We start from the raw sequence: 15,744 nt of genomic DNA, 5'->3' as shown, positions 1-15,744 counted from the left end.
AAAAATTATACATGGAACTAGACAATCACCTACCACTGAGGAGAGTTGACAGACGTGACCAGCGGGAGAGTTAATACCACTAAGACCAGCGATAACAGTAAATATAAAAGAGGCTATGAAATCAGTATTCTAAGAATGATTTAAAAGCTGCAGGTATGTGTAGAAAAATAAATAAAAGCAAAGAACAGGACAGAATAACAGTAACTAAAAAGGCCAAGCAAATTTTAAAACATCAAAGAGAACTTTGAGCAATTGAACCCAGTCACTGAAATCTGAAATAATAGACACAATGAACCGAGAGAGAGTAGATTATAAAAAGGTAATTAACTGGGAGAGCTGAGCCCGCAATATGGCAATAAGACAGACAGAAGATAGACAAGCTCAGAAATAAGACAGAATATGAAATTGAATCAAATACCTAGTATGAGTCACTGATACAGATAATAAAAATGGAAAAGATACAATGTGCAAAGGAATAACTGTGGGGAACTTTCCCAGAGAAAGGAAAGATGCAACCCCCAAGAGGAAGAATCACGATAAACCCAAAGTAGAACAAATAAAAAGAAACCTACACTTACATTCATGATGGTAAAATTGTAGGAAATTAAAGACAGAGAAAAATTAAAATTCACTGGAGAAAAGACAGATTTACTCATCAAAAAAATGACAATCAGATTGACAACAAACTTCTCATCATCAGTTACGGAGGCTGGAACAGAAAAAAAACAACAACTTCAAAGTACTGAAGGAAAGTAACTGTTGAGCAAGAATTCTATAGTCAGCTAAACTATCATTTGACAGACAGGTAAGTAAGCCCCTTCTCTCTCACACTCTCACTGAAACTGCTGACAGAGCAGAGGTTCTCAAACTTGGGTGGGCATCAGAATCCTTGGCGGGGTGGGGGGGGGGGGGTGGTGGTGTTAAAATATAGACTGCAGGGCCCACACCAACGTTGCTGATTTTTAGCAGGTCTGGGTTAGGACCTCAAAAGGTGCATTTCTAATAAGTTTCTGAATAGTTCTGACTCTGCTGATCTATAGGCTATAGTTTTAGAATCATGAACTAGAGGTTAAACTTCATTAAGGAGAAAACTTAACCTGGAAAAAAGTAAATGCAAGAACCAAGGGTAGGCAAAGAAATTTGATTACATATAAGTAAATTAAACAAACACTGACAGTTAAAAAAAAAAAAGAAAATGTTAATGATTATTTGGCAAGTTTTTGGTACTTCCCTGGTAGCTCAGCTGGTAAAGAATCCACCTGCAATGTGGGAGACCTGGGTTTGATCCCTGGGTTGGGAAGATCCCCTGGAGAAGGGAACAGCTACCCACTCCAGTATTCTGGCCTGGAGAAGTCCATGGATTGTATAGTCCATGGGGTCACAAAGAGTCGGACACGACTGAGTGACTTTCACTTTCATTTGGCAAGTTTAAAGATAAAGTAGTTTTAAAATTTCTTTGAACAATGGAAAGTGGGACTGAGAAGAACAGCACTTTAGAATTTTTTTTATTTTATATTAAGGTATAGCTGATTAACAATGCTTTGATAGTTTCAGGTGAATAGCACAGGGACTCAGCCGTACATATACAAGCATCCGTTTCCCCCCAAACTCTCCTCCCTTTCAGTCTGCCACAAAACATTGAGCAGAGTTCCCTGTGTTATACAGTAGGTCCGAGTTGGTTATCCATTTTAAATACAGCAATGTGTATACGTCCATTCCAAACTCCCTAACCATATCTTCCCCTGGGCAACTGTAAGTCTGTTCCCTAAGTCTGTGAGTCTGTTTTCGTTTTGTAAGTAAGCTCATTTGCGTCATTTCTTTTTAGGAGAACAGTATGAAAGTCCCCCAGAGTTGTATATTATCCAGGAAGAGAGAGAACAGGTGATTAATTCTGACATTAAGTCAAGTATGTTGGTTAAAAGTATTGATGTGAGCACCAAAAGAACAGAAACGGAGAATACAACTTCCAAGTATAGAAAATGAGAGAAAATAGACTACTCTATCAGTCCAGCAGAAAGTAAGAAGAGACAGGAAAGACATATTAAGCAAATACTAGTGAAGCAGAGTGAGCACAGTGACTCACAAAGCCACAGTCGTCATGAGAGATTCTGACCCAACGGACTCGATTACACTTGAAGAGCCAGGGAAAAAGTCATGATGGAAATGGATACTTTGAACACCACAGACTTGATCTAACAGGTGTATAAAGAACTCTATACCCAGTAAAGACAGAATATACATTCTTTTCAAAGACAAAAAGAGCAGTAACAAAAAATGGTCAAGCCTCCAAAGAAGTTTCAGATATCTAACAATATCCCATGGACAATATTCTCTGACTATAATTAGTGAGAAAGAGGTAAAAACCATCCCAAACTCTTAGAAACTGAAAGGTTTATTCTAAATAATTTATAAGCTAAGGACAAAAACAAATCATTGTGGAAATTCCCAAAAATTTAGAACTGAATTAAAACAAAAATCACTTATCTACACTAAGGTGATGATTACCTAAATACACATGCTCTCACTGAGAGAGATACCACTACCTATAATAAAAGAGTAAACAAACCTCTTTTATTAGAAAATAAAGAAACAAAGATCTTCCCTCACAGTAAATCTATTTGGATTTATGATGCTAAATAATTTCCAATAGTAATGAATAAGAACTAACAAAGTTGCATGAAGACAGATGATCAGTAATTGACAGATACTTGAAAAAGCTTCAGAATTATTCACAAGTCCTCCGCTGCTTGAAAAACAGCATCGTTTCTTGAATTTTCCTTGTTTCTCATGATGGAGAAGGGAAAATACTACTCTGACTTATTGTGATTGTGAATATATCAAAAGGAACCCATGGCAGTAAGGCAGGTGTTTGTTAAATTACATGAAGAATAGCTGATGTCTGTTTTGGCACAGGTATTATTAGGCATTTTGCATTAACCAGCAGCAAAGCAGCCGAACAAATCCAACAAGTAGCTAAAGGGAAGTCAGGCATCAAGGTGCATTTGCCCTGTATTATCATCTAAGTTTTCAAACGGGCATAGAATTCAAAACGTGATTTGAACTGAATCAGATTAAAGTCACACAATTAGTATTAAAAAGATTTTTTTGATGTGGACCATTTAAAAAGTTTTTATTGGATTTGTTATATGTTTTGGTTGTTTGGTCTCGAAGCCACGTGGGATCTCAGCTCCCCAACCACGGGCTAACCCTGCACCCTCCGTACCAAAGGCTAACCCTTAAACAACGGGCCACCAGTGACGTCCCCAAAACTGCTATTTGAAATATACCTATTGGTCTCTTAGCTCAGCCCTCAATGTAACAAACTTTACTTCCTTTAGCTCCTCTAGTTTTTAAAAGATTCCCCAGTTGTCATCTTCTGCTGACTCCAGCACAGTTCCTGCAATTTCAAGTCTCTCCTTCTACTTATGTAACTACTGACAAAAGACTGGTGCATTCCCTGTGACCACTGTGGCCTATTCCAGACTCCGCCCAGGTGTCTGAAACCAGGTACTTTTTAACTGCTGAGTGACAGGCAGACTATCTGTCTGATGAACATACATGAGGGGACTATTAGTGGGTCAGCAGAGACAAGGATTCTTTACCAGCTCTGGAGCTCAGCTACAATCTCACCCAAACCTCTGCAGATTCTTAGAGCCGGAAGAGATTCAGAATCCAATTCAAAGTTGTTAGCATGCATATACTACCTGTGGCCTCGAGAAACGTCAAAACTCTACAAATCCAGGACCAGATTTTGCTTCATATAAAAAGGAAGGGAGGACATTTTGGTTGTTGTATTTTAATCTACCCTCTTATAAAACACAAAAGAGAATGCTTAGTTTTGTTACCGCTAGTAACTCATGTTCCCTTCCTTTACATTTAAAGCTCTATGAACAGGCAAATGCAGCAATCAATGTCTCACCCAGAAATTCCAGGGAGGAGGAGACAGGAGTGATGTTAAATTTCTCAAGGACACCAGTCAGGCCCTTGGTACCAAGAGAGGCAGGAATATACAAGAAATATGTGCTTAGATAGAATACTGACCGGACCAGTAATAGCTGGGTTCTGCAGTCTTGGGTCTTCCCACTGAGTAATTTTGCTATCTGAAAATATTAAAAAGAAATAAAAAGGCTTATTAGTTCAAATCTATTTCATGTTAAAAATGTTTTAGAAAGAATTATTTCTGGATTTTCCAAAAGCTGCCCAGTTCCCCATCCTGACCCCCAAAGATAAATAGCTTAGTATTTCAGGGTTAGAACAGAATAGGCATCTCTGATACTGTCTAGTTAAAAGCAATCAATCAAAAATGCATAACTAAAGTACAACCATTTATTCACACTTTCTGGCAAACAGTCTGCTGGAATTTCAATTATAAACCCCTGTTTTTTCAAGGATTTATAACTTGATCTTGATTTTCATTTAATTTTTAAAAAGGCATAAAAAGTCTTAGTCCCCCAAAAGTTAACATGGAGACATGATTTTTTTCTCATTTCAAATACTATTCCGTTTACTTATGGTGCTGCAAACTGCTTTTGATGAAAAATCTTGTGTTGAACAAATGAATAATCCATTACATGTTTCACTCAGATGCACACAAAAATCAAAACAGCTAAGGAAAGCTGAAAAATGAGAATTAAATACTGCAGAGGAGGATGCCAGAGAAAAGACTCCCTTCTGGCCAAGCTGGAGAGAAGTGGCTCTTTCTCCCAAATGAGTCCGTGTCAACGAGACTGGTCAATGGCACCCATACCCCCGTTTCAATGGTAAAGGTGGAAACAAACAGCTACCCAATCACTTGGGATCTGTGAGAGCACATTTGGCTCAGTTGGTAAAGAAGCTGTCTGCAACGCAGGAGGCCCAGGTTCAATCCCTGGGTGGGGAAGATCCCCTGGAGAAGGAAATGACAACCCACTCCAGTATTCTCACCTGGAGAATCCCATGAACAGAGGAGCCTCTCGGCGCACTATGGTCCACAGGGTTGCAAAGAGTCGGACATGACTGAAGCGACTTAGCAAATATTAATTAAAATGACTTTATGGATTGCTGTGTGTGTTGGGGAGGGGCACGCAGGGATGGACTCACATTAAAGATATGGAGAGGGGAGACGGGCGAGTTTTAGGAAATCTAAGTTGGCTTTTAAAAAAGGAAATTACTAGTTTGAGAAGCATATTATATTTCTGGTATACTTAGTAAATGGACCGATAAGAATAACTAAAATATTTGGTTTTAATGACTATCCCAGGAATTTTCTGAAGCCTGGTATGGTAACCAGAGCAGTGGTGAAGTATTAAAATACAACTACCAAAGTACACGGCAACTGCAGATGCTACCAATTCGGTAGAAAAGTTACACAAAATATTTAAATGTTTTAGAGAATGCTGATGGAAGTAAAAGGCATTTTTGGGTTCCCTACTTTGAAAACAGAAGTTTTCAGAAAGTAAGAGCTGCTACTGTGACGGAGAACAAGAAAAATGAAAACTAAATAAAGGAAAAATATGGCTGAGTAAAAACTGCCTTGGCCCATATATAGACTGGGCACCATTATCAAAGCAGAATATAAATGAGCTGCCACCTGCATACGACAGCTCGCAATCTGTCTGGATGGGAGCTCTGAGCTGTCATCCTTGACACCTGCATCTGGATTTCCCATGGGAAACACCCCAAGCCCAACTCTGCCAGAGCCGAAGGCGTCATCTTCCAACACCAAAGCGGTTCAGAACCTTGTCTTCGTCGTGAACAGCATCGCGATCCATTCCTGGTGCAAATCCGAGCCTGCCGCCTCCCCCGTCCTCCCCACAACCTTTCACCATGGTGGCCACCGCTGTTCCCACCTCTCGCTGAAAAGGCTTCTCTGTGCAGCACCTGCCTCTGCCCGCACTGCTCTGAGGTCTCCTTGGCCTCAGGCTCCCTCACCTCTGTTCAGAACTCCCTTTACAGCTCTGCCAAGAGGCTTTCTAGACAACAAATTTGACCACGTCGGCCCCTTCTGGATAGTCCCTCCGGTGCTCCTGTCTGGCTGCGGAAGGGACCCAAGTCCCCACACCTGGCAGGCTCCTGCTGACTTGACCCTGTGTCAGCCTGGCTCGTTGCACGCCGGCGGCTTCCAAGCCACTGCGCTTCTCTAATCACGGTACCACCCGCTTTCTCCCCCCAGAAACCTCTCTTTGTTGCGTGTGCTCAACTAAACCGCACTCATTATTTTGGATCCACTGGAAAAGCCACCCATTTCACAAGGTCCTTCTCTTGGAGCCTGCCTCCCCCCCTGGAGCCCAGCACTTGGACAGGAGAGCAGGCTCACTCCCCTCGGGCAGCACTTAAATACCTCCTGGCACTCCCGACCTACTAGAGCTGAGCCCAAGGCAGACAGGGCCCGCGCGCTGCTCATCTCTGCGGCTCCCTCTCCACCGCTGAACACAGTTCCCAGCACGCAGCAGGAGCTTGGGGTTTTTTAAATGACCAAATGAAGTGGATGGTGAAAACAAACTCCTTTTTAAAACAGTCTAAGCTTTCAGAACCACACACGGTTCTGTAATCGTCAATTTTGCACTTAGGAATTATCAGCATAAGAATATGGGTGGCCAGTTACCCATTCGGCCCTGAAATGTTTGAACCTAAACTTGCTTTTTGTCTTTGAGCCATAACATTTCAAATCAAGGGGCAAGAATGAAGTAGAAGAATGAGACTTAGTCCATTTAGATACTATTAATGGGTTTGGTACGGCTTCCCTGTGTGGTTTAGATGGTAAAGAATCTGCCTGCAATGCAGGAGACCTGGGTTCGATCCCTGGGTCAGGAAGATACCCACGCAGGAGAAGGGAATGGCAATCTACTCTAGTATTCTTGCCTGGAGAATCCAGTGGACAGAGGAGCCTGGCAGGCTACAGCCTATGGGGTCACAAGAGTCGGGCACGACTTACTGACTAAACCACCACCACCACCAGTGGGCGTGGTACAACTGAAATGAGATCGAGAGCACCCCTGGAATCTTACTTTCTAGCTCTGTGTTGATATACAAGCTGCCGGTGGCCACCTACTTAGTACCTGGGCAACTCAGGTGTTTAAGAAGAACCGTACAATTCCTCAGAGACGTAGGGCTCAGTTCAAGACCTTCCTTTAACCTTCTACACCAGGCTTGAAACATACAAACTTTCTGATAAAGTGAAAGTGTTAGTTCCTCAGTCGCGTCCGACTCTGTGACCCCACGGACTGTGTAGCCCGCCAGAGTCCCTCTGTCCATGGAGTTCTCCTGGCAAGAATACTGGAGTGGGTAGCCATTCCCTTCTCCAGAGGATCTTCCTGACCCAGGGATTGAACCCAGGTCTCCTGCATTGCAGGCAGATTCTTCACTATCAGAGCCGCCTGGGAAGCCCAATCTGATAAATGTCAGCCAAATCAATCATGGACTCTGAAGAGATTAGTATTGAGCATTCATGCTCTTCTGAAATTAAATCTTTAAGATTTTTTTTATCTTAAATATGTCTCACTTCTCAAGAATTTATGAAGCAGAAAATAAAAAACATAATGAATCAGCAGACAAGTGCACTGCCGTCTCCTACAGTCAGCGCACAGTCACGAGTCCCAGCGAAGCGGAGGACGGGTGACCCTGAGCGCCCCACAAGGCGCCCACTCTCACAGCCGCGCGGCGCGGTGGGGATGGCCTGCTCTCTGTCCTGGGGCAGCAGCAGAATGAAGCGAGATGCCAAGTTTTGCTGGAACTGAGATTTGGGAGAAGCGTTTAAAAGGAGAAACTGGTTTGGAAGGTAAGGTAACTCCAGGTAACTCAACCCATTTTGGAGTGGCTCTTTGTACCTGATCAAGTGCCCTAAAAAGAAAATAGGTATGCTGCATTTTTCAGATTAGACTTGTTTTTTCTTTTTCCAGAAAGGCAATGAATGGAGCTCTGTTTCATTGATATGTACCTCTTTATTACTTCCCACTGAATAAACCTTGGCAAATTAGGGAGAAATGGCAGAAATGTTACGTTACCCACTAACGTGTGTGTGTGCCAAGTCGCTTCAGTTGTGTCCGACCCTTTGTGACCCCATGGACGGTAGCCCGCCAGGCTCCCTTGTCCATGGAATTCTCCCGGGAAGAGGCAAGAACACTGGAGTGGGTTGCCATTTCCTACTCCAGGGGATCTTCCCCACCCAGGCGCTGAGCCCCGCCTCTTGTGTCTCCAGCATTGGCAGGTAGGTTCTTTACCACTAGTGCCGCGAATACACTGGCACAGCTCAGGCCAGCCAGGCTCCGTCTGTGGTCTATATCCTGTCACCTGAGTCCCGGGAGTTAAGAGGGAGAGGCTCCCAAGTGCTGTGTGGTCCGAAAAGAAGAACCAGGAATGTCGGAGTGGAGCTTGGAGGGACTGATGAAGAATTAGGAACCGCCCAGGCATTTAGCAAGGGACTACCCTCTCCAAACCAGGGGCTTCTCTGGTGGCTCAGATAGTAAAGCGTCTGCCTGCAATGTAGGAGACCCAGGTTCGATTCCTGGGTCAGGAAGATCCCCTGGAGAAGGAAATGGCAACCCACTCCATACAGTCCATGGGGTCGCAAAGAGTCAGACACGACTGAGCAACCTCACCTCACGCTCTCCAAACAGGAGGAGGGCGCAGGCCTCAGGGTGGAGGCCCTGTTTTGCTGCAGCCTTTCAAGCCAAGTTCTCTCCACTTTCTAACCCCAGGCATCAACTTCCCAACAACACTCGCACCACCGGCCGGCTGAGTCACCACTTGTCAAGCATTTACTTCCTCAGGTCTATGCACGCCTCCAGAAAACCAGGCCATGATTTTTCACATTTCTAATGTATCCCAGTATAGCACTTTGCAATTGTGCTGTTCTTGTTCCTGGAGCCTCGCAGGACATCAGGACAAGCTCTCTTCAGGTTGACCTGGCATCAGATCGCCAGCCGGAACACGGCCGCAATGCCGTGTGAGGTCCTTTCTGAGCAAAAGACCAAGGCTGTGTGATCGGTTAAGCCTTTGTTTTAATAAAATGGTCATTATTACTAGTACCTCTCTTTGAAAAGTGAAATGGTAATGCGTGAAAAAACAGCAAACAAGGCTGTCTTTTGTTTTCAGTGGGAAAAAGACGTGTGGCTATTTTAAGCAAATTATGCTAAGAAACAGCAGAATTATAAATAGAACAGTAAGGGGAAAAGTGGGAGGACACATATATCACAGCACTTACGGCAGCAATTTTATGCTCACTGCAACTCTGGGAGCAGGCAAAACTCAGTGTTATTACTGGTCAAAGACAAAAATGAGGCTATGTACCTTAAACTATCTAAACTTAACCCAGGGTAACACATATCCCTAAACATATCCAGGACTTCTACTATTCTGATTGAATTCTGAATTGCTGGGCTTCTTGTTTAATTGGATTGATAAAAACCTGTCAAACTCCTGTGCCTCGAAGCAAAGTGCTCTCTACGGTGCACAGGTGGCGCAGGAAGCCGGGAAGAGGGCCTGAGATTTGAGGCAGCGACAGGCTCCACCCGCAGGGGGACCCAGGCCCGACCTCCCGGTCAGCTCAGCAAGGCGCTTAGCTAACCAGTGCAGCGAGGTAAGAAAATGTGAGAAACTTGATGGAAGTGAAAGAGGAAGAGTGAAAAACCTGGCTTAAAACTCAACATTCAGAAAACTAATCATGGCATCCAGTCCCATCTCTTCATGGCAAATAGATGGGGAAACAGTGACAGACTTTCATCTTCTTGGGCTCCAAAATCACTGCAGATTCGCTGCAGTTTCAAGGTTGCAATTAAAAAATGCTTGCTCCTTGGAAGAAAATCTATGACCAACCTAGACAGCATTTTAAAAAGCAGAGACATTACTTTGCCGACAAAAGGCCATCTAGTCAAGGCTGTGGTTTTTCCAGTAGTCATGTATGGATGTAAGAGTTGGACTATAAAGAAAGCTGAGCATCGAAGAACTGAAGTTTTTGAACTGTGGTGTTGGAGAAGACACTTGAGAGTCCCTTGGACTGCAAGGAGATCCAACCAGTCAATCCTAAAGGAAACCAACCCTGAATATTCATCAGAAGGACTGATGCTAAAGCTGAAACTCCAATACTTTGGCCACCTGATGCAAAGAGCTGCTGCTGCTGCTGCTAAGCCACTTCAGTCGTGTCCGACTCTGTGCGACCCCATAGATGGCAGCCCACCAGGCTCCCCCGTCCCTGGGATTCTCCAGGCAAGAACACCGGAGTGGGTTGCCATTTCCTTCTCCAGTGCATGAAAAGTGAAAAGTGAAAGTGAAGTCGCTCAGTCGTGCCCGACCCTCAGCGACCCCATGGACTGCAGCCTACCAGGCTCCTCCGTCCACAGGATTTTCCAGGCAAGAGTACTGGAGTGGGGTGCCATAGCCTGAGCCGACTCATTGGAAAAGACCCTGATGCTGGGAAGGATTGAAGGCAGGAGGAGAAGGAGACGACAGAGGATGAGATGGTTGGATGGCATCACCGACTGGATGGACATGAATTTGAGCAAGCTCCAGGAGTTGGTGATGGACAGGGAAGCCTGGCGTGCTGCAGCCCCTGGGGTCACAAATAGTTGGACACGACTGAGTGATTGAACTGAAGAAAATGTGAGGCTAGGCAACCTGGTGTAGACTTAATGCTCACATTTATGAACCAAATGAAAACAAAGATCAAAATACTATCAGTCACACATGTACACGAACTTTAAATCTACTTGAAGACTTCTTTTTAACATACATTTTTCCGAAGGTTTAAGGGATCTACTAATATGATCCCATGGAGAAACACTCCACAGGGGGAAAAAAAACCCCACAAAACTAATGCCTAAAAGCAAACTTTTATTAGTTTAACTTTTAGTTGGCACAAGACACCACACATTTATTCACAGGAGCTGGAGCAAATGTCCGCAGCAAATGTACTACAATTTCAAGAAAAGAACTGCGTATGTATTAGTGTGCTGGGTGCAGGGAAACATGCTGTGAATAGAAAATAAGTCAGAGCGGGCGTCTTGCCACGAGACCCCTGAAGGCAGAATTTAAAAAAACGTGACGGCTGCTTCAAGCACCCCTCATTCCATAGATTTCTGACCTGATCATCACTTCTTATTTTCTATTACCAGAGTATATTTATTAAAAGCGCAAAAGTCAAGGGGTCGTGAATCAGAAAAAAAATTTTTGCAACTAAAAAAAAAACCAAAAAGTTAATAGGTCACAAGGTCAAACTGGGATGGCTGCTTCAAGCGAAGGCGGGGCAGGGACAGTACCGTACGAGGGCACTGCGTCTCTGGCATCGTCCTCGCCACATAACACCTGGCTGCCTAGACGAAGAGTGAGATGACACAGCTTTCACGGCCACACCTGAGTCACCCTCGCCCCCGCCTGCGTGCCCGGAACAGCGCCTACTCACTGTGGTCGATGTAGAACGTCCGGCCGTCCAAGTGAATCCTCTCTTCCCAGCCAGGCTGGTATCAGGGGAGAGAGACAGAGAAGACAAAAATAGCCAGCAGCTCCAAAATCAAAGGCGAACGCTAGAGACCCTGCGGCACTTTCTCCCCGGGGGTACATTTTCCCACAAAGAGTAAATAAAACGGAAACACTTCAGACGAACTGGTGACAACACCCAGCAACACACTTCTGCACACGTGCTGCAGTCCAGCTGTACTCGCTGGGTGAGGAACAGGGACCAGGGGCTCTTATTTCAGAAGCTTCACAGGGAAACTTCGGCACACTGTGAGACAGTGGAGCCTGGGATGGAATAGCTCATCTAATTAAACATATATTTACTGAGTACTAAAGGGAGGAGGCAGGTTGATATAAAATGTGAGAGATGGAGGCTATATCCATGTCATCAGGTGGCTGAACAGTCTAATGTGGTAATTCTCTATTCTGAACTCTCACTACTCAGGAACCAACAGATCTGGATAATTTTTCCGAGGTCAGTCTTGTGTGCTTTCATTATCTGGACTGTGCCCACGTGCTACTGAAGTCTAGAATCCAGCAGACCTAAACAGCCTGCCACCTTTCACCTTCTAAACTCTCTCTCCAGTCTCTCCTCTGGGCTCCTTCCATCTAAACCCCGGAACCCAATATCTGGGGAGTGTGGGACATTTGTATAACCCGATGAATAAAGACTTCACCCTGATCTTTCGAGCTTCAAATTTGGCTGTATGTATAATACCATATAGCAGGCATAGAAAGGTTCTTGGGAAACAATCGCCAAAAAAATTCCCAGTACTGTTCCACTTTAAAGAAGTCTTGGAGTGGGCACCACTCCCCACCTTTCAGCCTCCATAAGGGTTTTTAAAAACTGGGGGTGGGGGTGGGGGGTGGGTCAAGAAGAAAGCATGGAGAAGGTTTCATTCAAAATTTAACTTGGAATGAATAGCTCATTTCTCACTCAGGCCCCAAAAAAGAACTGATAAAAATTAGATTTATAAACAGTCATCGACAAGGGAGAACAACTTAAAATATCTGCAGGATAAATGACTTAGAGAAACCTTCTGTGATTACTTACGCCTTTTTCTCCCACAGTTTTTAATATTTTTATTCCTATGACTAAATCAGCAGTATGGATGGAAATCAATGGTTGCTAAGTTACAAGATAAATGTGTGCTGCTTAACTCATCACCTTCAGAGAAAGCCTCGAACATCCTAGCGGCAAGGTGTACCTTCCACTAGCAAGAGGGCAGCCATCCCGACCCCTCTCTCAAAAGAGCTACGTGCGGTGTGAACTGTGTAAACTGACTCTGTTAAGAACTTACAGACCAAAGGGACTCAACCCAGAGAAGAAGATCACAGGGCTTCCCTATCAGTACCGAGCCCGTGACTCAGTAAACACTTTCAGACTGGTCTGTGGGTCTCCAGTGTACTCACAGGAAGAGGGCCAAGGTCATTGGGGTTTAAGGATGCCTTTGACCGCATGTGTACTGGAAATTTCAGGCGTGGATCTTCCTGAAAGAGAAATGCAAAAGGCAGGAGATGTTAGGAGTGACTGACCATGGGTAGTATTGGTCCTCCCCTTCGGGAGGTGTGTGCTCCACAGCAACCAGGTTGCCTGTACGTGGCGATGCACTCCTGCTGCGTGGGGGAGGGGAGGATCCCACCTTGGTGTAGGAAGCCTGACACCCCAGCTCTCATAAACGATTCCACTCTTCCTTCTTGTCCTCGATGAGAGGAGGAGAGTAAGAACATTTAAGTAAAAGGTTTTCCCAAGACCCAGAGCAGATGAAGAGGGAGAGGGTTCCAGCAGTGATGTTACCATGGAAACCAGAGTGGAGGATGCTGGTGAAGACGAGGCCCTAGTCCACTGGGAGGGGGTGGGGACTCTGGTTTGTATAGCTCCCTATGGACCCTGAGCCCTGGCGTGAGGGCAGCTAGCCTGTTAGCAACAGCCTCTCCATCAGCACTTAAGTCTGCTGTTGCTCCCTTCCACCTCTCTTCAGCTAAAGCCAAAAGTCTGAAATCTGGTCTGACTGCCCAGGCATGTCCTGCCCCAGGATTAGTTGGCAACATCTTATCAAGTCACATCCCCTTGAGAGAACTTCACTGGGATTCTTGACCAAGTTCTATAAATTAGATCTTAAAAGTTCACAAAATACTTTTCTTAAGGGATATGCTTTATCAGATACCACACAGAACCAATGAAAGAAAAATACATGCCCTGACATCTTGGGTCACGCTCTGTAACTCACCAGGAACAGTCAGATGTACGATCCTGCAGCTACCTTGCTAGGAGGTTGGGCACATAATCTCTGCTCCCTTAGACAAGGAAACCAAGTCTCACAGAGAACAAGAACTTGCCCAGAGGTTCTGGTTTAGAGTCTAGCAGTTGCCCCTTCACTTATACAGACCCAATTAAAAATGCAGGGCAACCTAGGGAATCCCAATTTTAAACTCAAAAGATTAGAAAACAAACAAAATGATAATCTTTTAAGCTCAAATGACTAGAAAACAAAATGATAACATTATTAACTAAATAAGCCTAATAGGAAAACAAAAAGTCACCCTAAAATCTTAAGAAAAACCAAAACAACCCTGTATTTCAATAATGGTAAAGCCTTTGTTGCTCTTAAAATTACTAAAAGGTTTTCTGCCTCAGCATTTTCCCAAGTCAGCAAGAAAATGAAATAGTTGATATAAAACTGGGAAAATAATAAACCTCACTTTTTGCTGGAGATATGAAGTTACATATGATTATACACCAAGACTGTATTAAACATCTGGATCATGGAGCGTGACTGCTAATGGGCATGGGGTTTCCTTTGGCGGGATGGAAATGTCCTACAACAGATGACGGTGATGACTGCACATGTGTGTCATGCTCGCAACATCATTCTGAGGTATATTTTAAACGGGTGAATTGTATGGGATGTGCACGATACCTCGACAAAGCTTTAAAAATGTTTCTCCCAAATGAACAGTATAAACCCTTAGTATCACCAGATAATAACAAAGTGACAGATTTGGGGGCTGGCAAGAACAACAACAACAAAAATCACACATACGCAAATCAACCTGTGCTTTCTGTCAGCTATAAGCAAACTGTTAATAGAAGCAATAAATCATATTAGCAGTTTTCGATGGAAATTGATCTTGAACTTTTTAAAGGGATAATTAGAGACCTAAAAACACTCCAGTATTTTACAGCATACTGGAACACCTACAGTGTAAGTAGATATACAAGTAGCTTTAGGATTCAGAAGGTCCAAAAAGCTGAATATCTGATAAACATCTGCGACTGTTTTGTCATGGAAAGAGGAAAACCTTAGAATGGTGAATTCCACCAAACACATCCAAAGCTAACTGTGAGCTGGCCCAAGTAATGTCCCCACCATGGGGAACCCTGGGCCCCCCACAGCCCTGGATGATGCTGGATTCAGAGAAAGTCCGAGGCTGGGATCACAAGGCTGGGGCTTCTGGATGCTCCATGCTTGGAATTACACATGCAGGCTACTGTGAAAGACAACCAGCTCTTCTGGTAAAGAGCTGCTGATTGAAAGAAGATAAACAAACAAAAAATCAACTGCAATTAAACAAAAGTGACCAACCAGGAATGGGGGAAGAAGCATGAAGAATAAAATAAACTCCGTTTCCCAGGTCTGCTAAAATGGCCCGGCACAGAAATCTGGAACCCAGAGAATGTGAGGGCTGGAGGCAGCGGTGTGTGTGTGTGGTGGTGGGGGGGGGGGGGTGTCACGTGATTTTATTGTACTAACAAAAATCAAAACACTGGCGGCAGCTGCCATCCATCAGGCTCTGCGAGCTCAGCCTACGGGGCCCCACAGAGCCGCCCTCCCATGGACTCCCCTGACCGACAGAGGGCGCAGCTGGCAGGGCAGGAAAACGGCCAGGCCCCATGTGAGCTGGGACAACCGGAGGGACGAGAGTCAGCCGCAGTCCCAGCGAGGTGAAGGAGTGAAACACACAACACGGGCTGGGCTGTTCTCCCTTGCCTCAGCACAGGAAGTGCCTCCTTCACAATTACATCAGTATTTCACAACCGCTTCCCTCAAATACAGTTGAAAGGGCTTTTAAATAGAAGGCAAAGATCAACATAAAAAAAAAAAAGGTTTCGGGGAGTTCCCTAGCAGTCCTGTGGTTAAGGCTTCGCCTTCCAAGGCAGGGGGCATGGGTTCAATCCCTGGTTGGGGAACTAAGATCCCACATGTCTCCCCTACCCGCAATTTCTTATTAGACTTATTAAAAACAGATAAAGTAAGGGCATGCTGGCTGGTTGAAAAGACAGTAGTGGTTTTTCCAGCCTGGAAGGGAGCAACC

General features: G+C 44.5%; 1 protein-coding gene across 7 annotated transcripts in view; it reads right to left on the bottom strand.

Moving 5' to 3' along the window:
- The window catches only part of NEDD4L (NEDD4 like E3 ubiquitin protein ligase), a 371,669-nt gene that overhangs the window by 39,639 nt on the left and 316,286 nt on the right, over window positions 1–15,744 (bottom strand). For 5 of the 7 annotated variants that reach the window (XR_008201394.1, XM_052660361.1, XM_052660360.1 and 2 more), the window contains 4 exons: window positions 12,841–12,918; window positions 11,375–11,429; window positions 11,232–11,285; window positions 4,042–4,100 (listed from right to left, as the gene is read on the bottom strand). Coding sequence is in view for 6 of the 7 variants with exons in the window: in XM_052660361.1 (XP_052516321.1) it covers window positions 4,042–4,100; window positions 11,232–11,285; window positions 11,375–11,429; window positions 12,841–12,918 (246 nt within the window). In the remaining variant the exon portion in view is untranslated. The remainder of the gene's footprint in view (window positions 1–4,041; window positions 4,101–11,231; window positions 11,286–11,374; window positions 11,430–12,840; window positions 12,919–15,744) is intronic. The other 2 variants (XM_052660362.1, XM_052660358.1) reach the window with 1 other exon arrangement.

The sequence above is a fragment of the Budorcas taxicolor genome, chromosome 22 (assembly GCF_023091745.1).
Source record: "Budorcas taxicolor isolate Tak-1 chromosome 22, Takin1.1, whole genome shotgun sequence".
Taxonomy (NCBI): domain Eukaryota; kingdom Metazoa; phylum Chordata; class Mammalia; order Artiodactyla; family Bovidae; genus Budorcas; species Budorcas taxicolor.
This window is presented reverse-complemented; position numbering and strand designations above follow the sequence as displayed.